This window comes from Trachinotus anak, unplaced genomic scaffold (genome assembly GCF_046630095.1).
Source record: "Trachinotus anak isolate AG129_WGS33_773 ecotype Australia unplaced genomic scaffold, CSIRO_AGI_Tana_v1 ptg000004l, whole genome shotgun sequence".
NCBI classification, from domain to species: domain Eukaryota; kingdom Metazoa; phylum Chordata; class Actinopteri; order Carangiformes; family Carangidae; genus Trachinotus; species Trachinotus anak.
The window spans coordinates 13,220,643-13,245,960 of record NW_027273855.1 but is presented as its reverse complement, the minus strand read 5'-3'; the positions used below and the strand labels follow the sequence as shown (position 1 = coordinate 13,245,960).

Genomic DNA, 25,318 nt, shown 5'->3' with positions numbered 1-25,318 from the left:
GAGAAGACTATGTAAAGACCAAAAAACAGCAAACCTTACTTTATTTCATGATTTTAAACCATGTTTGTGCGATTAAACTGTAAGAAACAGATTAAAATATTAAAATTATCCTCCTTTTTATTAGGCTTCAAAAAGTAAATTTTAATGATTTAGATACTCCAGTCCTCTGTTATGTTGTGTCATTTATTTAGGATATTAATATATACAACACGGAAAGTTTTAGCCACTAAAAGTAAAGCGAGAGTATGTCAATCAAGTGCAGTAAACAGAAGAAAACCTAAATCAAATCAATATTTGGTGTGATTCCCCCTTCGCCTTTAAAACAGTGCCAGTTCTTCTTGGTACACACATCTGCATAGTTTTTCAGGGCACTTGGCAGGTAGGTTGTTGGACAACTTTCCACAGTTCTTCTGAGGATTTAGGCTGTCTCAGTGTCTTCTGTCTCTTCATGTAATCCCAGACTAACGCCATGATGTTGACTTCAGGGCTCTGTGTAGTCCAGAGCATCTGTTGCAGGACTCCTTGTTTTTCTTGTATGTTGGGGGTCGATGTCGTGCAGCAGAATGAATTTGGGACTGATGAATCTGATGTTACTGACGACGGAAAAGAAGCTGAACATCTAAGTACCTAAATCTTTTTTGACAATGCAGTACATTTCAGCACAGTCTTTCTGTGTGTGCTCAGAAGTAACATTAGAAAAAGTTTTTAGCACACTGCTACCGTGGTAATGATCATGAGTGGTGTTAAGTGATTCCAGGAAGTTTGATGAATGGTCTGTGACCACTTGAGTGCCATCAAAAGAAAGGGAGAGCTGTGATGTAATCACTTTTTGCTCCGCAATCAAGAAGAGCCGATAAGCCACTGAAAACACTTTAATTTACACAAAAAGATTGGGTCTTAAATTATTCCATATTATTATATTTTATTATTCCTTATTATCAATATAGTAGATACAATGGCTTCACGGTTAACGTTCCTTTCATAATAAAGTAAACATATAAATGAAGATTATTATGATTCAGTGACTGAAATTTCCATGTATAATCACAGACATTGCAATGTGTTTGATGTGCTGAGTCACAGTAAGTCCACTTACCTTTGACACTGGATGACTGACTATCAACACAGAGATATGTTTAAATGTAATTTGGTGACAGGTTTTACAAGTTCTCAAATTAACACACCATGAGCGTAGTTTAAGTGACAGTAAAAATGATAATAAGTCAACAATACTGAGAATAAGATCCTCCTAGTGATATACATCCGTTTCATCCTTAACATTCACATTCTACATTTAACAATAATCACCAACACTGCAATATATTTTTGAAATATAGCTTTAATCTGTTTTTTTCAAAATCTTGCATCTTCTGCAAAGTTGATTCACTGAAGGTTTTTGAGAGTCGGAAGTGCCACGAAAACCAAATTCAACAAAGAAGCACACATTCAGGATAAGGAAGAGTAAGACAGCAGCAAGATATGTGGACAGGTAGTTGGACAAAAACAGTTGTAATGGAACAGATCATTTGCCCGGCTCAATCCCTGTGCTCTTTGAGAGCAGGCTGATTCTACTTCACAAGAGGGCTCCTCTTTTTGATCACATGCTCCATATCGGTGTGTTCGGATGTGTCTAGCTTGATGTTGTACTTGGCCAGGATCTTCATGATGGGCCTAATCTTCAGCCACCATTGTGATTTTGGGATGCGGTGCCTGCAGCAGACAGGGGGATCAGTTAAAGTCACTGTTCACCATTATACCTGTTGCTTGTAGAACAGTATGTCATATAGAAAATATGTATCTTACTCAAAATCTGTGTCTCCCTTCAGCTCAGCAAGTGGCTGGAAGGTGAGTGCCCTCTTCTTCATGCCCAGCACACAGGCAGAGTCTGCTGTGTTAGCGAAGATACGACCTAAAGGACACAGGAAGTGAAACAGCTCAGTTGACAAGCCTGGGGCTTGCTGGTTAGCATGATAACTTAAGTAGAAGAAAAGAAGTGATAAAAATAGAAGCAAAACAAGAGTTAACGCTGGTGTTGCTTTCCACGGCTGGAGACAGCTCTTGGAGAGTAAAGGAATGAAGTTTGATGCTGAACTTGCAGCGTTTCCTCTGGTAAGTAAACAGCTGTTAACGCTAATGTTACCTATATAGCAATAGAAAAAAAATTACATATAGCTCCTTTAAGTTTAGCGTTTGATGCATATGAAAGAAAGTGAGCTCAAGTGGGCACGAGTACCTCAAAATTATAGGTACAGTACATAAATAAATCTACGAAGATACATTTCTCCGTTGCCTGTGGGTAATATTATATCTCATCAAAATGTGCAGCAGGAGCATTTCATTTTATATCAACGTACCATGCCTATAGCACTCCGTGAGTTTCTCAGTCAGCCACAGAACAGACTTGGCGCCCATTTTTGTGCCAAAGTTTCTGTCGAAGGGCGTTGGAGTGCCACCCTGTAGACGACAGAGGACAGACACATTCATCGGCAATTATGTTGTAATGTAGAAAAACAAAACGAGGTGAATCAGTTACTTTTTATTCGGAGTGGTTTCAACACTTCATCGTGTGAACGGACCTGCTGCATGTGTCCCAGAACATTCTTACGGCAGTCGAAGACGCCTTTGCCCTCCTCTGAGTACAGGTTGAAGATGAAGTCAGTGGTGTAGTTGGCGTTACAGTTCTCGTTCCTATTGTAGAATGAACAGTGACAGGTTGTTGTACTGTTATCTGGAAGGATGTGAACTCATAGTTGATGTAGATGCTTCTAGAGTAAGTTGTTTTTCACAGCAGACATTAATGATGCTTCTGTTTAGTTCAAGTGTCCCAGAAAGGCAGTGTGACAGTGAGCCAACATGCACGGTACCAAGACCCTGATGCAGCTTAATGGTTCATTTTATCATTTTAATTTTTAATTTTACACTATCGTGAAAAGGGCAAAATATAAGCAATTTTGAATTCATCATTTATGGGTTATGAAGTAAAAGTCTGCCATTCCCATGCTTTATATCTACCTTCTGCTTAATCAACGACGATTAAATGTAACCCATAACGTGTGTGTTAACTGGTTTTAGTTGGACTCAGATGCATTTACCCAGGTGACTGGTATTTGAACATTATTCTGCTCGACAAATTTCCATAATGTTTTTTCCCCCAAAATTTATTCAGTTGTAGAATAGCTTCTGTGGTAAGAATATGCAATTAACCACCTGTGTTTTGCCCTTGTAGAGCACTTCTGGGTCACAAACCTACCTGAGAATCAAACCTCTCTTCACTGTTGTCTTCATCTTCTCCACAAGATGCTCTACATTCACCTGTAGACCAAAATCCACAATTCACACACTCACATCGCATCATTTCTCAAGCCACAGAAACATTTAAAACTGAAACATAGTGACTGGACAGGAAAACCAAAGAATCCTGCCCACTTTCCATCAGTGGTTTTCTTTTCCAGTCAAGAGGTTTTGATCCTATGCAGCTGTGACTCAGACTTGAACTTATTCAAGAAAGATCTGAATTATGACCTACAAATTGAAAACTGGACAATCAGGTCCTGTTCTTGCATGATTAACCGACCTCCAGGTCCCTAATGTTGAATTTTTCCTCAAAGATGTAGGCAGCGTCAGCTCCAGCAGCCAGCCCAGCCATGGTGGCCAGGTAGCCGCAGTATCCACCCATAGTCTCAACGAGGAATACGCGGCGCTTGGTTCCTGCTGCTGACTGCTTGATCCTGTCACAGGTCTACAGAGAAACATGCCAGAAATGTGTTTAGCTCCTGATTGTTATAAATGTGTGTGTAGTTGTGTGTGTATATGGCACTGACCGAAGTGATAGTGTTGAGGGCTGTGTCAGCGCCGATGCTGAAGTCGGAGCCAGGGACATTGTTGGAGACGGTGGCAGGTATAACCACAATGGGAATGCACATCTCCTCATATTTCTCTCTGGCCTGAACCAACTCCAGGCCTCCCACATAGGCCTGCAATGGGACACAGGATGGATATTAATTTGTTTGTGTGATTTCAAGCTTTCATATTACCGGTGAATTCATCTGAGATAAAGGTCATCCAACATTTACACATGACTTCTGGTTTTAAAGGGAATGAATGTCTGTCCTGTTTTACCTCAAATCCACCAATGATCACCAAAGCGTGGATGTTGAACTTGGCAATGTTCTGGCTGATTTCCTCCAGCATCTTAGCTGGCAGAGTTCTTTATTAAACAGAGTCAAATAACACAGTAAACAGCTTTGTAGTCTTATGAAAAAAGCAAGATTTTCTTCTCAATAAAGCTAAAAAAATAAAGAATATCAGCTAATGTTTTACCTCTTGGTGCCCAACATTGAGCCTCCCTTTCCAGTCCAACCACTAACTGTAGTCCAGGTGATGGGCTCAATCTGCAGTAATAGAAAGTATTAAAAAACATACATCATTCACCATTAATACTAATACCTGTAATATCATGCCTGTTACCATTATTTGCCATAATAATATTACAGTGATCATAGTAATATTACTATGTGTTTGGCCCCATCTGTCTGTCCGTTTGTTTGGTTGTCAGTTTGATACTTAGCAAGCCAAAAGCTAATTCTGTTTTCAGTGGAATCTGGCATAAAGTCAGTCCAGGGGCCTGTGGGAACAAGTGATTTCTAGTTTCTGCAGCTGCAAGCCATGTGGCCATTAATAAAGAACTTTACATTCAGGCTCATTAACTCTTGAACCATTAAGTGTAAATATTTACACAATATACATTTTTCCTTAGCTCAGGAAGACAAAACATAATTTTTACAGCTCATTCTAAAAATCCTCATCATCAAATCTTAACAAAAGGGGGAAATCCTCAGTTACCTGTCCATGAGCCAGACCGTCAAAGCCGTCATGGACAGCCAACATGTTGTGACCCTGGATGATGCCCATCCTGACTGCTGCACGGACTGCAGCGTTCATACCAGCACAGGGAGCGCCGATGTTCATGATGGCCACATTGATGTTACTCTGGCAGGAAGAGAAAGAGACGGTTGAGTCCATTGTTGGAGAAGACAGTGTTGGTGTAAACATACAATCCATTCATTTGTTAATGTAATGGTGGTAGAGGTCTGGTTCAGAAACCGGTAAAAGGTTTAAAAACTGTAAAAAGATTTAGTAAAGGTAAACAAACTGGTAAAAGTCTGGTTTAGAAAATGAATGGTCTTCACCTTAACATCTGGGGGGTTGATATGAGCCAGCAGTTTGTATGTGTTCCAGTTGTTCTCAAAACTCCTGCAAAACATAATCAATTAATAAATCAAGTAATTTAAAAACAGATCATATAACTGACCATGTCATAACAGATGAATTAATAATTGAAAGGTATAGCAAAATTAATTTTAAAAGGGCTTTTAATGTAACTTTGTGTCATTCCACATACTCATGTGTGTACCTATCATATTCTATCTCACATTTTATATGTTTGTTGATTTAATATTTAGAGTTTCTGTTATGTGATCATGTCACATTAGGGACAGCTCTATTAAATCTAGAGATGTGTAAGCAGTATACTGTCTGAAAATGAACTGAACAGAGCAACAGCTAAGACTGGCCAGTTACGTTTTGGCAGGCGTCTGGCAGGTCAGAGCTTTTCCTACTGCTCTGTGGGTTGGATTTCCTTTAATGAGCCTCTACAGACATATTTTAAGATTTATTTAAAAAATCAGCGCTGAATAATTATTTGAGTCTGATCATAGGTTTTCCACAAAACATTTACTCTTTGTCACCAAAAGTATACATATTGCACACTGAACCATAGTAGGCTTCCACATTAGTTGAGATCTCACAAATACAGCTTGAAAGGTCAAGTTTTAATCTTTAAAACTTCCTCCCTTCACGATACACTCAAAAACAGTGTTTGGTGGATCAGTTGAATTGTTTATTGCTATTATACTCTGCTGAACTTAAGATGAATATACGCACTTTCCTCTGAGCTTGATAGCATCATCAAATCTGCCCTCAGCCATGGCTGCAGTCACATCTTTGGTCTGTAAAGGAAAGACAGTGACAGTGTGAGTGTGAGAGAGAGAAAGATGGAGAAATCCCTTACTGTAATATATGCAGCATATATCCTCCAAAACAAGTAGAGCAACACACAAAGAAAATACAGAAAATGAAATCTTCACACTGGGTTGAAAACGATTTGACGTACCACTTGTACACACTCCATGAGCGGCAGTCTGACTGCCTGGTTTCCGGACAGGCTGACCACACAGGCAGGGGTATCTGGAGTGGCCTCCAGCAGCGCCATCACGGCCTCGACACCCATTCTGCTGCCCTGGACAACACACACAGTCAGATCATCCGGTTCGTGTGAGGAGAGGTAATAGTTAGAAATGTATGCTTTTCTTTGCAGCGTATCAGATACTCACCAGGATTCTGTCAAAGGCGGAGGGCGTGCCACCTCTCTGCACGTGTCCAAGAACAGTGGTGCGAGTATCAAAGCCGAGCCTGTCAGTCACCAGCTGAGGGGAAAAAAAAGAAATCTATCAGTATGCCATCTTGTCTGTGGTACTTGTAGTATTGTCTCTCACTGATATCATGAGGAAGGGCTTGCCTTTTTAATCTGCTCAGATGTAATCGGTTTGCCATCTCTGGACATCGCACCCTCAGCTACAATGATCACATTCAGACGAGACCCTCTGGCCCTTTGCTAAAAGAATTATCGAAGGAAATAAAAATACAATTTCACAGTCTGGCTGACATGTTTAAAGAGATGTTGTTGGCATGCATCTCCATCTGCAGATAAAGACACACATACATCTGTCAGCCTCCTGCACAAGTGGTTCTCCCAGCCGTCATCTGGTGGCATCTCTGGAATGAACACCCAGTCGGCACCACAGGACAGAGCCGTCACCAGGGCCAGGTACCTGCAGCCAAGATAAACCCACGTACCAGCTGTATCTGTAGATAATTCAGGCTTAGGTACACATAACTGTAAAAAGGTACATTTGAAACCTTTCCAACAAACTTGCTAAGATAATGAGGCTTTTGCTTCTGTGATTTTTGGCTTCTCTGTTGGACTATGGAATTGCCAAACTGCAGTTAAGAAAGCTGATTTAATTTCTGCCTAAGGCTATCCAGCTAACCCTTGAGTTTCTGGTGCTCACTGAGACCTAGATAAATCCTGAAAACACTGCTGCATTCTCCACTAATTACACATCTCCTATACTTGCTGTCTGTCCGGCGGAGGAGGCAGGACTGTTCTCCTTCTTGTCAACAAATGGATATTTACTAAACTGTTGCCTCCAAACAAATACTCCTCTTCGAGTACCCTACTGTTATGGTGGCTGCTCCCATAAAAGTCTCTGTGGTTGCCATTTACCACCCACTGAGAAAACTGGGTGAATTTGTGGATGAGCTAGACACACTGTCGTCTTCCATTCCTGAACAGGGCACTACTGATGAACATCCACCTAGACCATCCAAGCTCTGCAGACTTCCTGTCCCCGATACACTCATTCGACCTCAAACAGGCCTGCATCCCTCCGACTCACAAAGCTGGTCTAGAACTTGACCTCATTCTCAACCAAAACTACAGACTGCTTAACAGTCACACCTCACCTCTGCAACCCTCTGACCGCTATTTCATTCGCTTCACTGTATGCCTCCTGGAACTGCTGTCCATTCCGCCACCTCTGGTCTCATTCCACCACAACATCCGCAACTTGTCTCCCACCCAATTTCCCTTCATGGTAACCTACACTTTACATTCTATTAGCACATTTTCCTCGCTAGAGGTCAATTATGCCACAGAGTCTCTCTGCTCTGACCTCATGCCGGATAGCCTGTGCCTTCACCCATGGCTGACTGACACCATGCGAAAGCTGCGTATCAGTCTCAGAGTTGCAGAGAGAAAATGGTGTAAAATCAGTGACCCCACTAACCTCAAGGGCTATCAGTCACCCCCATCCTCTTTCTCATCCAGCATCAGTGCTGCCAAAACCAGCTGATAAATGAAACAATTGTCCACCTTCAAAACTTTATTCAGTCCTCCATCACCCCCACCAGACACAAATCTGTCAGCTGATATCTTCGCTTCCTTTTTTACTAAAAAGGTGGTGGTGATCAGTTACGAATTCTCTGAAACTCTTAGTGGTTAACAATATCCCACATCGCTCTCATGCTCTTCTCTGCCTCCTCCGGCCAATAGCCCACCACCTCCCTCACTTAGCCCTCTAGCTGAATGCAAGGCTCCAAAAACAGCATAACAAGTAATACTCCTACCACATGTGCCCTGGACCCCATTCCCACAAACATCCTCCAAGTCATATCTCCCACCATTGTGCCAGCAATAACACATGGGATAAATGCTTCACTGCATTCAAACAGGCTCGGATAACTCCTCTGCTCAAAAAGCCTTCACTTGATGAAGTGGAGAACTTTTGATCAGTCTCATTACTTCCATTCTTATCTAAGTGCAGTGACAGGGTGGTTTTCAAGCAGGTCTCAGAATTGGTCTCATGGAATGACCTCCTTGATCCAAATCAGTTGGGCTTTAAGTGCAGCCACTTCACTGAAACAGCTCTGTTGACTGTGACAGAAGCCCCAAGGGCAGCTAGAGCTCAATTCTCAGTTCTTATCTTGCTATCTAATCAGCAGTCTTTGTTATGGTGAACCATCGCCTCCTGCTATCTGTACTCTCCAATATAGGCATCTCAGGCAAGCACCGTCTTGGTTTGAAATCCATCTCAATGGGTGCTCCTTCAGTGTGTCATGGTGAGGACAAACGACCCCCAACAGGGGTGCCTCAAGGATCAGTACTGGGACCCCTTCTTTTTGCAATATACACAACCTCCAATTATTCACTCGCATGGCCTCTTATATCACTGCTATGCAGATGACACCCAACTATCTCCTGTTCCAGCCAGATGACCCCACAGTCTGGGTCTGAGATATCCACATGAATGAAGGAACCCCACCTTCAGCTAAACCTCACTCAGACTGAACTGTTAGTCATCTCCATCACAATATCGATATCAAAGTTGCCTCTTCATCTCTTACCCCAACCTAGGTCACAAGAAATCTGTTGACCAGCCATCCTTCTCTGACCATGTTGCATCCATCTCCTGGTTGTGCCACTTCACACCATACAACATGAGAAAAATAAGGCCTTACCTGATTCAGTACACCACTCATCTCTTGGTCCACGCCATGGTTATCTCTCACCTCAACTACTGCAATGCCCTCCTAGTGGGCGTTCCTTCACACACAGTGAAACCCTTACAGTTGGTTTCCTGATGGTGGAACAATCTACCAAATGCTATCAGAGCAGGGACGTCCCTCTCTATCTTCAAGAATCTCTTGAAGACTCATCTCTTTCCTAACTAGCCTAACATTTACTATCTGCTTTCAGTGCACTTCTTTGCCTGATTTCCTTGCACTTATTGAATAAATGAAGTACTTAATGCCTATATCAAGGTATCCCACTGTATATAAAAATGTCACTGTACATTTTTCTGAAATTAAAAAAAAAAAAAATGCATGGAAGCAGTATGGAATTTAGTGGATCAGTAAGATATAATAAATCAAAAAGTACTTTTTAAAAAACTTTTTTTTTTGGCTTTATTTTGATTGTTCTAGGAAGAAATTTTAGACCAATCACATTGTATGTTTACTACATACATACACAGACGTGTCCTTGTCAGTACACAACACACACACAAATATACCAAACACATCAGGTACTGACCCACAGTGTCTGCCCATCACTTCAAGGATGAACGTCCTCTGGTGGCTGTGAATGAACATATTTTACAGGTAAGAAAGTAGCCAACAGAAATAAATATGCCCATATAAGGATGAGATTTAAAAAGCAAAAATACCCATCTTATAATACACGTAACGATCTGCATGTTCTGGGTGTACATTCTCATACAGACTATACATTTCCAAATCCAGGAAGCAAATGGCTTCAACATACAGTAGTGAGACTGTATCTTGACAGAAAGAACCTGGTCTGATGCTGCATTGTATTATTTTGCATCAGAAAGGTGATGCATTGCTTCACGCTTTAATATTTTTCAACCTGTCTTCTGTTCTCTTCTGGTGCTATGACCTAACCTAGATTAACATATAATTTCTCCTTCACTATGTGCATGGTGGGGGGGTTGTACAGCGACGTCTCACCTCTGTGCTGTTGTGGTGATGGCATCCACCACCTCCATGATGCGGTGCAGGGCAGAGTCAGTGCCGATGGTCATGTCAGTGCCACAGAAATCATTGTCGATGGAGCCGACCATGCCAACAATGTTCAGGTGGGAAGATTTCTTGACTTCTTCATCTGTAATCTTACCTACAGAACATTTAAAAATAGACTCATTTATTTTATTGCTAATAAAAAGACATGTATTGTATAATATCTATAATTAGTTTTGTACAATCCTTAAAATAATTCTTCCTTACTTAGAACTTTTTTTCTCGTTTCCTCTTTATTATTTCCCCCTTCCTTTCTGTACTAAGAGGTATTGTTGTTGGGGGCATGGCAAAAATTTGCTGTGGACCCCCACTGACCCCAGTTTGCAGTAATTTGGTTAAACACAAATTCATTTAACATTATTTGTATATAAATTCTGAAACAAAGCCCCTGTACAAGGCAGGTTATAATGCCGGACCCACTTCAGAGCTGTCATAATTTAATATTCTTCATTAGCAGGGGAATTAATCAAATTTCCTTGTTTGGTAATGAGGTATGTTTTATTTACCTCATCATGACTGAGGGTATAGCCTATTTTGGCTTCTTTGGAAAATAATGCATACAAATAATGTATATTTGTATGCACAGTTGTATTGTCAGTGTAAAATGTTGTAAATAGTTGCTCAGATAAATCAGTGTTACAAAATTGTAATCACATTCACTGTGATTCATTTTTGTAATATAATATAAAATCAAAAAGTCCAAGGGAGATGACTCCAACAAGTTCACCAAATTAAATAACAAAATATGTTTGAACATTGTTTGTCTGTGCCTTCCAAAACTGTTATGTTCACCCACATCATTTTCTTCATATGTTCATAATCTATAATGTTGTCATTCTGATTGTCCATGCTGTAAAATCTACTTTGTTGTAGATTCCTCCACTTTTTTCCCCATTGAAGGTTTTTCAGGGAGTTTTTCACTGTCTGACTTGAGGGGCTAAGGACGGACGATGTTGTATGCTGGACAGAATGTAAAGCCCCTTGACGCAAAGGTGTATAGTGTGATATATAGGGCTATATAAATCTGACTTCTTTGTTTAAGTTGTTTAATATTTCAGTCCCGCTTGATATGTTTACAGCCGTTTAATATGTTTACAGTATTTACTATTCAGTACTAGAACTAGAGGCAAGCGTGGAGAGAATAAAGGTGGGGTAGAACAAAGAGTATACGCACAAGGGAAATAAGAACAAAACGACTGAACTGGAACCAGAAACAACTGAACCGGGCAAACTTGGTGTTGTTTGAAAGCCCTTGTTAACAAATAGTTCAAAAAATACTTCAAAATTTCATTTCCCTAGCTGCTTTCTAGATGGAGCAGTTACATGGACAAACACACAAACACACAAACTGCTCTCAAATTATAGTAGTGGGACTCTACGATATCTGTTTACATTGCTACCAAAAAAAACTTATGTTGTAGGTACGTAGAGGTAGGTAATAAGAATCCAGGCAGGAATGGTGGACTCGGCCACTAATGATCAAAACTACTGTATAGAGAGCTAGTGTTGAAAATTACATTCATAGTACAGCTGAGGGGCTAAGGCTGAAGGTTTTTGCAGATTTCACCCAGGACTCATGATTATTAATTTCACAACCACTATGTTTTTTTTCTCTTTACCAGCTCGGACCAGGTCAACCAGCAGGCTGCTCCACTCAGTCCTGAACTGGTTGGCTCCAGTCAGACTGCCGTCACCTCCGATCACACACAGGTTGGTGATGCCCAGCTTCACCAGGTTGAGGGCGGCCTTCATACGACCCTCTCTGTTTCTGAAGTCCTTGCAGCGGGCACTGCCGATAACGGTACCTCCCTAGCACGTGGAGAGAAGAGGCTGTTTTCATCACAGTTACTCATAGACCGACATTATCTGACTGTGAAGGAGGAGAAATTTAATTCAGCGATTACTGACGATTTAACCCCACAATGTTTTCCCCTAATATTACCCCCTAAATATTAATCTCTTTGGAGAAATGTGCATCAGGGCAGCTTTATAACACTGTTATTAAGATGCCTTGAAGTCACATCAATAGGCATCTAAAGATGATATCCTAGAAATTTGCCATGGCCCATGCCCACTCCACTGCTCACTTTCAAACACTTAATGAATCTTAGCATGTCATGTCTTCTCCATTGCCAGGCCACCTTATTTAGACAACAGAGATGACAACGATGGTGTTGCATCTCCATCATCCCTCAGTCACAGGACCAGGTCCGCCATTTAATATCATCACTCAAAAAGCAGTCTCTCGTGTTATCAAAGCTCGTAGGAAGCAGAGGAAACTCTTGACTCCCTGTTGAGTAAGTGCATTAAAGGTTAAAGGGCACAATGATGCTTTCAGTTGAGCTAAAAATTGTCTCTGTTACTCTGGATAATCCATAACTGAAAACTATTGACATTGTGGTCTGTGGATTATCCAGAGTGATGTTGAAAAACAAACTGATGCTGAATTATACTATAATTATTCACCACTGTGAGAACCACAATCTGCCAATACAACCTTTCTTTGTATTGGTCTGATGGCAGAAATATCAAGATGCATATCTCAAAATCTGGACAATTTAAACCCAAGGTATGAGGTGACAGGCAGCGCTGAGAAATCCTTTGGGAGATGGCAAACTTTTCTAACCTACTTCAAATCATTAGAGGTCTTCCTTCTTTCTTCCTAATGTTTTTTTCTCTCTTGTCTTTCAGTCATTTCGTCTTTATTGACAGGGGGAGTTGTGTGATATGACTGGGAGGGAACTGGGGATATTGAAATATACATAAAAGACAGGGAGAATTGTAATTGTGCTTTTATTTTGTAACAGTATGCCAAGGAGTATAATTGGATCTCAGTGACGTCTGTTAAACCTGTATTCCTCAGTAAAGAAATTAAAACTATATGCATGGCTAAAGTGAAAAATCTATTGTTTTTGTTCTGTTTATAATTTGGGTGAACTGACCCTTTAATCAAACAATGCTGTCACATTTGAACATTTATGTATATCTAAGTATATCACTGACTGTCTACATGAAAATAGTGTGGCCGATGTGATTAGGTTGCATTTGGTGGTTCTGTGTTTGTTTACCCGGCTACGCATCACTCACCAGCTGAAGCATCATGGACACACTCTCCCATGTGGCCGGGCGAATGTTTTCCCCTCCATCCACCAGGCCCTGGTAGCCCTGCAGCACATGATAACATACACTGTGGTACACACACAGTTATGTCTGATGCACTGGTTTAAGCCTGCACTGCCGCAAAATACGTAACTTTTATAATACACAAACTCCCTCAGGAGACTCTGTCCGTATTAATTTGCAATATTATGACGTATCGGTGTATTGTAGCCTGTATGCAGCCCATACCTCGTGAACAAAGTAGACTTTAGCTCCAGTGTAAAGACCAACTCTGACTGTGGCTCTCACAGCAGCGTTCATACCTGAGACACACAAATGACATGATCTGTGATGACTGACAGTTTCATTTACACATTTTAGAAGTAGGGTTATGGCGATATATCGGTATTGATAACTGTGATAATTGAAAAATTATATATTGATATCATTTTATTGATACACATGATAATATTGTGACGGCAGTTGTTAGGCCTTGTGGATGCTGTTTATCAGTTAATCTGGTTGCCTCCTCACCATCCACAGTAATTGTTCTTTGTACACTATTGTACAGTTATGGTCACAGACTCCCTGCCTACCTCCCTACACTCATATTTGAGTCTAATTCATTTGCCAAAAAGAGACAAAATACACAATTAACAACGTTAGAGGCGAATTTCACTATTGGCATTTTTTTTTTTTTTCAAATTTTCTTTAGAAATCGCGATAATATCGTTACCATGGCTTCTTTAATCGTGTAGGGAAAATCTGATATCGTGACTAATTACAAGAAAATGTCAGTGTCAGTTCCTACTTTACACTTTCTGTCATAAGACTTTTTACACCCATCTCAACCTTTAAGTGACCCGTACACTGGCACCAGATGAGACAAAAATACCCATAAGGAAAGGGCTCGAGCTGAGGTTATGGGACTGTACGTCTTGTGTACCATCTTGCCCTTGGCAGTCTGCTACACGAAAGGCCACGGTGTACATTTGTGTTGTGGTAGGCTGGCAGATCTTGCAGCTCTTGTTTCACCAGACAGCAGCTGTGGATGGTGGGCGTTTCTCTCCTCCATACCAGAAAAAGGTCACAGCCACTAAAATTAGCCCCAAAGGTGAAATAAGGGAGGCGGACAAGGGGCAAATAAAGCCTACACAAAGAGTTGGAGTCAGGTTTGGAAGTAAAGATCGAACAGGAACGTGAAATGAATATGAGACATCGCCGAATTGAGCTTCAAGTAGAGTTGATGGATAAATTGTCCATAGAAGCTTAACATCAAATAATTACTTAAAATTATTAATTAATTGTCAAATCAGTTTGACAAAGGAAAACAACGTTTGAATGATATTTTAAAGAACTCTTTGATAAAACCTGATTTGTACAGTTTCTTATCTTGCTACACATTTTTAGCCAAATGTGAGAGTTTATGTGCTTAATCTGTCATTTGTAAGGACATTAGGCCACTGCTCATGACTTCAAATAGGATAACAGCCAAACGCTCATCATCCTCCGACAGCTGGCCTTCAACTCTGCTACTCTTACATCTCGGAAAAATTTTTGCATGCGCTTACTTAGGATGTCATGCAGTCAGAGCATAAACTTGATACTTTGTAAGTAGAAGGACCGGTGTTTCTACAGCTGGTTGGATCCAGTGTTGTGCTCAGAGACACATCAGCGGGGAAGAGGTTGTACGACAGCATTTTCCTCCTTTGCTGAGACTCATTCTTTTTTTTTTAACAGTTCAAATATAAAGCAGTCATTAAAATTGTGGAGCCTCATCCTCTGCTTACCTTGGGCGTCTCCTCCTGACGTCAGCACAGCAATGGACCGTCCGATCCCCATCTTAGTGGGGTCCGTGGTTGGATGGAGGTTCTGGGACATGTTGCCAGAGGAACCAGGCACAATGAAGGGAAAGGAAAAGGAGAAAGAACAGAGTGTGGCAGCTCCTCCTTTACTCTCTACTTCTCAGGGGAGGCACAAGAGAAGGCACAGGCTTTATAGACTACTGTTCCTAATCCTGCCCCAAGCCCCCCTCCGGATGACACCCTCCACCACTCGCTCAACTCTACTAAATATACATCAAGTCCTGTAACCACCTGCAGTGGACAGTCACAAGCAGGGAAACACAATGCACATGGCTCTAATGTGGCAGAAAGCAGTTTGAATTTAACTCAGACAAGTTATTTACAGTTAATACATACAAAGCAACAAAATTTTGAAAGGATTTTGAAAGAAAATTGGTAACTTTTTTGTTTCATATTGTCACTTCTGCACGTGAAATTAGCTGCAACACCCAAAAGTGTCAATTAATCAATAAACAAAACTGATAATCTATTAATCATGGGTCATTTTGCATATCCCTGCTTGATGTTAATGCTTCTTTTCCTTTCATTTAATTTTAAATCGAATGCATTTCGTTCTTTTATTTAACAGTTTGTCACAAAACATGAGCTTATTGAATTAATTTCTTTGGTCTCAGGAACCTGTGTTACGTTTGACATTTACTCACCCAAATGGAAACTGTTGAAAGAGTTGGGCCGATTCAGCAGCAGGTGTGTCTCACATGTGGAGTACTGTATGTAATCCATTTCCAGAAAAAGGCTTGAACTCTACATTTGGCCTGGAGAAAATCCAGGGAATGCAAGACAATATGGTATATCTTGTGTCATGTAATAAAAGTATCTTTTCCACATCTTAATGCTGAGGAGTTTATGTGAGTGAAAAGTGAAAAGAAAAGAAAGCCAAAAGAAAATGTGATTACAGTGATGATAGTTTAAAAAAAAAAGCATTCCAGCAGTTTAGTCCTGTACTTCCATAAAGTTGGTCAACTCACAAGCAAAGCTGGATTACAAGATGGGCAAAGCAGGCAACTGCCCAGGACGCCTAAACATTTCTGTTTACATTGATGAATCGCACATTAGTTCCTCCCCAGTTTTAGTTCACATTGCGCTTTATATTAGTCGTAAAGCTGTATTTTGTCAAAGTTTTTCTGTGTGTCAAGTACAATTACCACACAGAAAACCTGGGGCAAGGTTGTTTTATTCCATGACAGGAAAACTGTAAGGCTGCAACCTGGGCATACAAGCAGGGGGCCGAGGGCTGTAGATCCTGATCTTTGAGGAGCTTGAACCAGCAAATATTTGGCATTTTTCCCTAATAAATGACTTAAATGTTTACATGATTATCACAGTTGTTGACAATTTACTGTTGATTAAACACTTGTTTCAGCACTAAACCTGACTCTTAGTCCCAAGTATGCATAAAGCTACAAAAACACAGGATCATTTCCCATAACACAACGAATAAATATCATGATGTGGCTTAACCCTGATAAAGATCCATATCTTTCAAACTCCATGCAGTCAGTTTGTATCTCAGGCTTTCTGCATTAAAATTTCTGTTTTGATATCCAGACATTTTCTAAAACTCTATAAAATCTGCCTCCAGAGCGACAGAAGCTATTACACAACAGACCAAAGAGTATCAGCCTGCATCTGTAAAATTGGTGAAGCACCCCTTTCAACAATTTCGAGAGATGAAAGGAAAATCACAAATAGCTTGCCAGCAACATATATACATTTATTATAAACACTGTACATTATGAACTTTAATCATTTTCAATCCACACAACAAGATTCTGGTTTGTTAAAAATTGCAAGTTACTAATAACAATGCTCTGAGCCATCCTAATCTATGTGCATGCTATAGCTATAACACTGATGAAGTCTAGTATCTTATCTAGGACCTTTTACATTTATTGTGCCCACATTTAGGTTTAGATTCATGTCATAAACATTATATGTAATAGTTGTGCAAGAGACAAACATGAGTGCCTGCAGTATAAAAGTTCAGTCTTTTAACAGATATAAGCTCTATATTTTTTTTTAGAAAGCATCTATTAAAAGTAATCATAAACATTTATAAGACAAATGGTTTAAAAAAATGACACCAGTAGCATTCTTTTGATCTGTGTTAAGGCTGGAAACAGCAGTGTTGGACAAACATCATCAGTTCCACTAAAGAAAGTCTCATCAGTACAAGGGAGTAAGCTTATCCACTCTGGATATTCACAGTAAAAACAAATACTGTACTTGTAGTGCAAATCATCTCTCCTGCAGTGGAGAGCTTTGTGGAGAAGAAGGGCCAGAGGGAAGGTCGAAGTCAATTGGAACAAACCTCTGGAAAACAAAAGGAAAAGTTGTATTTGTATTAACTTGTATATCTGCGTATATGTACAGAGAATTTCGATATATATGTTTAAAGTGCTATGTTAAAGTGCCGTTTAGGATGTCACTGTTATACAAAACGTCACAACGTGTAGGGCTGTAACAATAGGCTGTGTTGCATCATATTGTGTAGTGAATTAAAGGAATAGCTCAACCTTTTGGAAAAACTGTGTATTTCCTTTCTTGCCGAGATTTAAATAAGAAGATAGTCTTATGCCTGTCTGGTAAATATACTACAGCCAGCAGGGGGTTAGCATAGCTTAGCATAGACTTAAAACAGGGGAAACACTGAGTCTGACCCTGTCCAAAGGTAACAAAGTCTCTGTATTGTTTGCTGAATCTGTGTAAAAATGACATGTTATATTACCTTCAGACAGAGCCAGGATAGTCATTTCCCCGTGTTTCCAGTCTTTGTGCTAAGCTAGGCTAACCACATGCTGATTGTCGCTCCAAATCTACTGTACAGAAATGATCAATCTTCTCCTCTAACTCACAGCAAGACAGCAAATAAGCCCATAACAAGTGTGTGTGGTGTGTATGTGTTTTTAACAAAACACTCCTTTAATGATCACATACCATTTCTTCTAGCACCACACTCACAACATACTAATGGTGGGGCTCCAATTAGAACAGACTGTCACTATTTTATGTCTTCCGTCCGATCCTTTTGTGTTTTGGTGTATTATGAAAATTGTAGATTCTTGGGGACAAAAAGCTTTAGACATTTGTTTGTTGCTAGTTTTTTTTTAATCTTTTGTAATATATACTGTTGTATTTAAACAAAACAAGCATTTTGAACACATCATATTTTACTCTGGTAACTTATTTGAAATATTTTTTCTTACATACACTAAATTAATTGAACACTTATTGTTCCATAAAAACAACTGACAAATTAATCATTTCATTACGGTGATTATCACAGTCATTAAGTAAAAACGCTACACATAGCACTGTTCATACTTCATTGCACACTATCAGCGGTGTACTCACAGAGGACTCTTCAAAGTGCAGGATAGAGGCCAGCGGGTTTCCACAGCGAGGCCGAGGTGGGTGAAACCCAGAAGCAGCTGCGACAGACACTGAGGTGTAGGTGGCCACCTCCTCGTCCATACGCAGCTCCTCCAGAGGAGGAAGACGCTTACGCAGTAACGCAACTGCAGGACTCAGACCACAACTCTTCTGAACAGTGATGTCTGTGAGAGAAAAAGTCACATTTTGAATGGGTGTCACATTGGTAATCCAAAAAAAACCAAAAAAAAAAACAATGAGAAAACTAATACCTTATTGTAACAAATATAAGAAAACCATGATTATAGAATGACAAAATGACACCCCCTATTTCCAGTGGTTTACAGAAAAATACTTTTCCCAAGATACTGTCCGTTCAAGAATAACTGTGCTCATCCTGGAAGCGTTTTCTCTCATACAAGTGAAAGATGTAATTCCTCCATTAAAGCATACACACACAAGCCCACATTTGTGTAGCTTAACATGTTACAGAAACTCCCGTAGGCTCAACTGGGATAACAAAACACTGTGAAATGACTTGAAGGAAACTGCTAGCTTAGCAACATTAAGGCTACAAACAATCCATAATTCCCACTCTCTGTAGGAGATAATCTAATGTATCTGATTATCTGTGTAGTCCTCTAATATAGTACATGCTGCACACATAATTTCCAGGAAAAAAATATTGTCTTATGTTCAGGTCAGTACAGAATAATGAGGATTGTATGTCTAACACTATAAGACAGAGTAATCATGATGTGAGTGTGATATGTCAGTATTACCTCTGTGCAGACCCTGAATAGGAGGGTTGATCTGACTGGTTGGTTGTGACACAGATGACACCTCTTCATGTACCGGCTGCACCTTTCTCTGTTCTGATAAAACTGTTCCATGCTGATTCTGATCAGATGAGATCTCCTCCTTCTTGAAACGTGGGGCTCTGAACAGCTTTTTGCCCGTTGAGAAAAAAATGACTGACTCTCTTTGTGGTGCTTGGAAAAACGGCTGCTCTCCCACAATCTTCTGCTCCTGCTCCTGCTCCTCATCCTTTGAGGTGTTAGCCCTGCTTGTCTCTACCAGTTCATCACAGTGGGTGTTAGTCTAGAGAAATGAAGGAGGAAACAAAACAACATCCAGTGATAAAGACAACTAGATAAAGAACTTAATTCAATATGGATCTGTGTATGGTTGTGAGTTATGGATTTCTTACAATTGAGGCTTGAACTGCGAGCTGTTGTGCTTGTGTCTCAGGATCTCTGTCTGTCACATTTGTGTTCTGCTCATCCACTTGATCATCAAATAATCTTTGGACGACCTCCTGCCAACAAACCAGGAAGTCATGAATTGCGATCAGGAGCACAGCACAATATGTTAATTTTTGGTTAGAATATATGCTGTGCTCTTTGTTCTAAAGTGCATTTTATTGTAGTTGCTCCCCTACAACAATAGAGTAGCATCATCAGCGCCTACTTTGAAAATCTGCAAGCTGCTCTTCAAATGCTTAATTTGGAAGAAAAATGTATTTGCTAATGTTCAGCATCCAAAACCATGGTGAGATGCCTTCTTACGTGGCTTGATTTGGTATTAATCTAATGTCCTGACAATATCTCAGTCATCCATCCTCCCATCAAAACCCAAGTCAAAAATGCTGTAATTGAGAGGGCCATAATTTATGATAGCAGATATTAAGATGTGAAATCGTCATTTTACGAAGAATGACATCATTAAAAAGGTACAGAAACTCCTATTTATGCATTTTCAGACCTACAGGGAGACAGCACTGTATATCCTTTTGTTTACCCCCATGACACAAATATGGCTCAAACATTTCTGCCCCACTAATGAGCTGTTCCAGTGAGGACTTACTGTAATGTGAAACAGATACAGTATGCTGCTTTTAAAACATTGCTGTTTGCTTAAAAAGCCCCTTTGTTTTGAAATGCTGCATCCATTCAGCATATTTAAATTGAAAATTAAAAAGGTGATCCAGCCTGACTGTGCCTTAAATTTTCTTTGCTCAAACAAAATGTTTCTTTTTTCTTTTGCCATTATACAGTATTTTTGTAAGGCACCAATTTGTATAAAATCCCTCTATAAACATTATAAAATTGACATAATTTCCTGATCCTACCTCCTGTTGTGGCTGAAGGTTGGTTTTGCAGCTCTTCAGCCCAGGACTGCTGACGTATGGCGACTGCTGTGTCGACAGATGCCATTTCTGAAAACAGCAGCATCATGAAATAAAGAAGTGATTGTAGGAAATACAGCATGCCAAACAGAGAGAATATGAGCATACGGTACATATACTGACCATAGCAGACATGGGCTGATGTCTGGTGTCGCGGACTCTCTGTGGAGTCCATTTCTTCAGCGGAGTCTCTCTGAGTGCTACTGCTGAGGATAAAACAGCCGAGTCACATCAGCATGAAAGGACAAAGAGATAAGGATGCATTAGGTTTTATAAGATAACAGAACAACACTGCTGCATCTTACCCGCTGGTCCGCCGGTCGCCTCTGCATGATTTTTCCTAACCGGCACTCTCTGAGCCTGTGAAAGGAAGCAACAAAGAAAATGAAACTGCGTGGTTGCGTTTCAAAAGCAGTGTAATAATCTAAAAAAAAAAAAAAAAACCTGCAATAAATGGAATAAGATGGAATAAGAGCAGAAGTGAAAACACATTGACTGTGTACATACTGTGTAGACTGAAGTGCCTCTGCCTGATGGACAGACAGACCTTTGGGGCGTGGCACCTACGAGCCCTCCAGCTGTCACCCCCTCGTTCTGGAGGATACTTTGCAGTGCAGCAGGGTCCGGGGAGAACTGCACCAACTTCACTAATCCCATAAGAAGGTCACAAAGAGCACAGATTCACTGGATATGCAAAGCCAAAATTCATTGGTATTTTACTGTCTGTTATTCAACTTTACACCAAAGTAACAAATAATGTAATTAATACTGAATACTGTTCAGTTTTGTTCAGTGCACCACTCCTTTGTCTTGATGGTAAAATATGAAGCTGCCCCCAGCAACCAGTTAGCTTTGCATTACAAGTGGAGCCAGAGTTAGAAATCAAGAAACAGGGGAAACAGTCTACCAGCACCTCTAAAGCTCACTAGTTAATATGTTGCATATGGTTTGTTTAATCAATACACTTTTTGTTACCTCTGGAAAGAGGTCTTTATGCTAAGCTAAGGTAACTGGCTGCGAAACCACACATTTACCATACAGGCATGTGTGTTGTATCAGTCTTCTCATGTAACTCTCAACAAGAAAGCTAATATGTGCATTTCCAATGTTGAACTAGTCCTTATAAATTGAATATTTACTTGCAGCCCAACAAGTTTACATGCAAATGTACCAAGACATCACTTTGCAACTCTGTGGCTAATTTGACACAAATAAAATCAGAATAAAGTATTATGCTAACCTGTGGTCGGCCCAGCTTTTTGTCGACTCTTCATGACAGACACTCGCTGGGGCTGCAAACAAGAGAATCAACAGCAGGTAGATGGATGATTATTGGACTCGTTCTCAAGATTTATGACTTTGAAACTGTTAAACACTGAAATCACTGTTCAGACAAAAATACATATTAAAAACCAACACCTCAATAACAACCCTGTCAGTGAAAGTGTAGGTACTAAAAGACAGTGTAAAAGAAGGTAAATGACTATTATCAAACCACCTCACCAGATAGTTATACAGTTTGGACTGTGGAGTTGCAGATCCCAGACCTGTGGTGCTAACTCCCTCATTCCGGAGGATACTGAGCAAAGCAGAATGGTCCGACTGGAAGTTCTCCCGTTTGTCTGAAGTGAGGATTGTAGTCAACAAAGTCACAACTAAGAAGCAGGCAATCATGAAAATGCTAATATTTCTAGCTATCAAATTAATAATAAACTACAATTGTGTAATTGACCTGGTGAGATATATTTTTCTATCTGGAGAAATGCAGCTTTTACAGCAAAATTACAATTGGATAAATTCCAGTTAGTGTAGACAAAAACAAATTAAGATTAAGACTGATTTACTTCCAAATATAAACAAATGTATCTACATAGCTGCAGACTTTAAGATGCAGATATATTCACTGATACTGTTCAAAACCGAAATGGAAGCTCAAAAGCAATGTCAAGTTGACAAGAAGCTTAACTTACCAGCTGAACCCTTTGAAAAATTAACCTGCGAGGTCTGCTGTGTGTTCTGGCTAGCATGCAATGTCTTGGTCGGATCTTTGAGACTGAGCAGGTTCATGTTTTCCAAACAGGTCTCTGCACTAAGAGCAGGCTGTGCAGAAGAAGGAGCACTGTTCTGCAGAGTGTTATTAGGAATGGCTGACAGAGGACTGGACAAAGTGGCTGGAGTCTTAAAAGTGTTGGGAAGCCCAGACTTCCCCGAGAGGTGGGATATATTTTCTGTAGCCTTTCGATGAGACTTGTGTGTTGAGTCCACGTGGCTGTTTAACACAGCTTGATGTTTAGTAGGTTTTGAATTTATGTTTTGGGTCTTACAACGAGCTATGCATACACCGTTTTCAGGTTGGGCAGCATCAGTGCCGGTCTGACATTGTGGCACAGTTAGGGGCTGTTGATTTTCGTTGGTCGATCTTGAACTCTTGGGCTGAGACAGGTTAAACGGCACAGGCCTGGTGCATGGCTTTTTCTTCTTAGCTTTCCCCTGTGGTAAAATGATGAAATATTAAGAAAAGAACAATCATCTGATTAAATGAAAGCATTTAAATCTACATGACAGGAAGGAGGCACTTACAGCCAGAGGTTTCTCCTCCCACCTACAGTGGGACTGACTGAAGTCGGAAGGAGTTTGAAGACGATGAGACTTTGCAAGCACCGGAAGCCGGCTCACGCCTGGTCGCACAGGTGCCTTTTTACCCATTTCTGAGATTCCTGGATCTTTGTTCTCACTTTCTTGTTTAGAAAGGTGAGGTGCAGACACAAGTTTGGAAGGCTTTGGGTCTGCTGGCATTTTGTTATGTTCATTCTTCATTCTGTATGAAAAAACAAAAACAAAAAACAGTCAGTTGCAAAACAATAATTGAAACTACAGTCACTGAACACTTTCTTAGGAACCCCTGTACACCCGCTTGTTCATGCAATTATCCAACCAGTCAATCATGTGGCAGCAGTGCACTGCAGATGCAGGTCAGGAGCTTCACTTAATGTTCACTTCAGTGACTTTGACTGCGGCATGATTGTTGGTGCCACACGGCTGGTTTGATAAATGGATGTGCATCCATTTCTTGCCACAACTTATTATCCTCTAATGGTTAGCTCCAGCATGACAATGCACCATGTCACAAAGCAAAAGCATCTCATACTGGTGTCATGAACATGACAATGAGCTCATCGAACTTCAGTGGCCTCCCCAGTCACCAGTTCTGCATCCAACAGAACATCTTTGGGACGTGGTAGAACAGGTGATTGGCAGCATGAATGTGCAGCTGACAAATCCAAAGAAAGTATGTGATGCAATCATGTCAATATGGACCAGAATCTCAAAGGAGTGTTCCCAAAAGCTTGAGGAATCAATGCCACAAGAAACGGAGGTTGTTTTCAGAGCAAAGGGAGGCGCTAGTAGCATGGTGTTCCTACTAAAGTGCTTTGTGCATGTAAAATTGGTTATTGTTTGATTTTTTTTTTCTATACACTAGTGCTGTTATAAAAACATGAATTCCAATACCAAAGCAATTTTTGCTACCTTACTTTGAGAACAAGACACAAGACCATAGACAACACAATCAGCCGAAGGTTGGTGCCTAAACAAAACACAATCTACAACAGGCAAAAGTTTAGATTTAAATCAGGAACAAGTGATCAAAATCTAAGTAAACAAGATTACAAATCTGACTGGGCATTCAGTCGCAGCCTTGGTGCTTAACAGTCTTTGATACTTTGTGCTTCAGACAAATTTTTGTTGGTACCTAGCTCAAAGTCAAGGAGAAATGATAACTGAAGATGTGTCCCATACTTTATAAACTAGCTTACCTCAGAAAGTCACTGCAGATTTTGTTCTGACTTTGCTGACGAAGGACTGAAGATGAATCCATAATGATGACGGGAGGAGGAAGTGGGTGGAAAGGTGTGAAGAAGAACTAGTGGAGCAAGCAATGGAAAAAATAAATGTAAACTGAGCAACCAAGCCATCACCACAACATACAGGCGTACAGCAAAGTGACTACAAAGATGGACCAAATAAATAAAGTATGAACCTGTAAAAACAAAAACATCAGACTATGAATCCCTCCTAAGCTTTCACATTTGCTCCAAAGAAAAGAAGCAACAACAACAAGCAAGTCAATAAAGCTAGGGCTCCGTGAAGCCAAATCCCACTATCAACGGCACTGTTAACACTAATCAGACAATAAATACGGAATTTATTTGCCTACTTGATTGAGTAAATAATTGCTAGTAGCCAAGCCTACGCATCACAAATACCAACATGTTGACTAGAAACATTACCAAGAGAAATAACCTTTAACTCGAGTGGAAGAATAAATTTAAAGTCTTTTACAGTTAGCACATGCTACATATACATGTAAAGCCGTTTACTATATACTCTACAAACTTTCAAAATACAAAAGACCCACTCTTACGTATTCCCGAGCATCTAACAAAGTCTTTCTAATACAATAAATTCCAAATGTTTTGGTTTACCAGGCGTTTTGTGCAGATTTAAAGATCCCTTGTTGCGACCTTTCGGTGGGCTGTCAACTTCCTGGACTCGCAGCAGTTTGTAAAAAGCGCGC

The 25,318-nt window shown here is 40.3% G+C and overlaps 2 protein-coding genes across 3 annotated transcripts; both read right to left on the bottom strand.

Annotated features, from left to right (window-relative positions):
- Positions 1-1,321: 1,321 nt before the first annotated feature.
- On the bottom strand, positions 1,322-15,296 carry pfkma (phosphofructokinase, muscle a). Its single transcript, XM_071476090.1, has 22 exons — positions 15,108-15,296; positions 13,567-13,640; positions 13,306-13,383; positions 11,838-12,027; positions 10,150-10,315; positions 9,713-9,757; positions 6,782-6,890; positions 6,578-6,673; positions 6,393-6,485; positions 6,173-6,298; positions 5,944-6,008; positions 5,190-5,253; positions 4,843-4,989; positions 4,321-4,391; positions 4,120-4,207; positions 3,822-3,974; positions 3,575-3,739; positions 3,251-3,312; positions 2,577-2,688; positions 2,355-2,454; positions 1,804-1,909; positions 1,322-1,710 (listed from the first exon to the last, which is right to left on the bottom strand). The coding sequence occupies exons 1-22, from the start codon at positions 15,196-15,198 to the stop codon at positions 1,569-1,571; spliced, it is 2,343 nt and encodes a 780-aa protein (XP_071332191.1). The 5' UTR covers positions 15,199-15,296; the 3' UTR covers positions 1,322-1,568.
- A 1,556-nt stretch (positions 15,297-16,852) lies between these two features.
- Positions 16,853-25,300, bottom strand: troap (trophinin associated protein). Of its 2 annotated transcripts, none has more exons than XM_071476086.1 (14): positions 25,227-25,300; positions 24,558-24,664; positions 23,323-23,560; positions 22,713-23,232; positions 22,246-22,364; positions 21,983-22,034; positions 21,250-21,389; positions 21,048-21,102; positions 20,866-20,948; positions 20,686-20,772; positions 19,765-19,872; positions 19,337-19,655; positions 18,537-18,739; positions 16,853-17,495 (listed from the first exon to the last, which is right to left on the bottom strand). In XM_071476086.1, exons 2-14 carry the CDS (start codon positions 24,617-24,619, stop codon positions 17,421-17,423), a joined length of 2,061 nt encoding a protein of 686 aa, XP_071332187.1. In that variant the 5' UTR covers positions 24,620-24,664; positions 25,227-25,300; the 3' UTR covers positions 16,853-17,420. The 2 variants fall into 2 exon arrangements, with proteins under 2 accessions (XP_071332187.1, XP_071332188.1); XM_071476087.1 differs by having other exon boundaries at positions 20,866-20,945.
- Between the last annotated feature and the right edge of the window lie 18 nt (positions 25,301-25,318).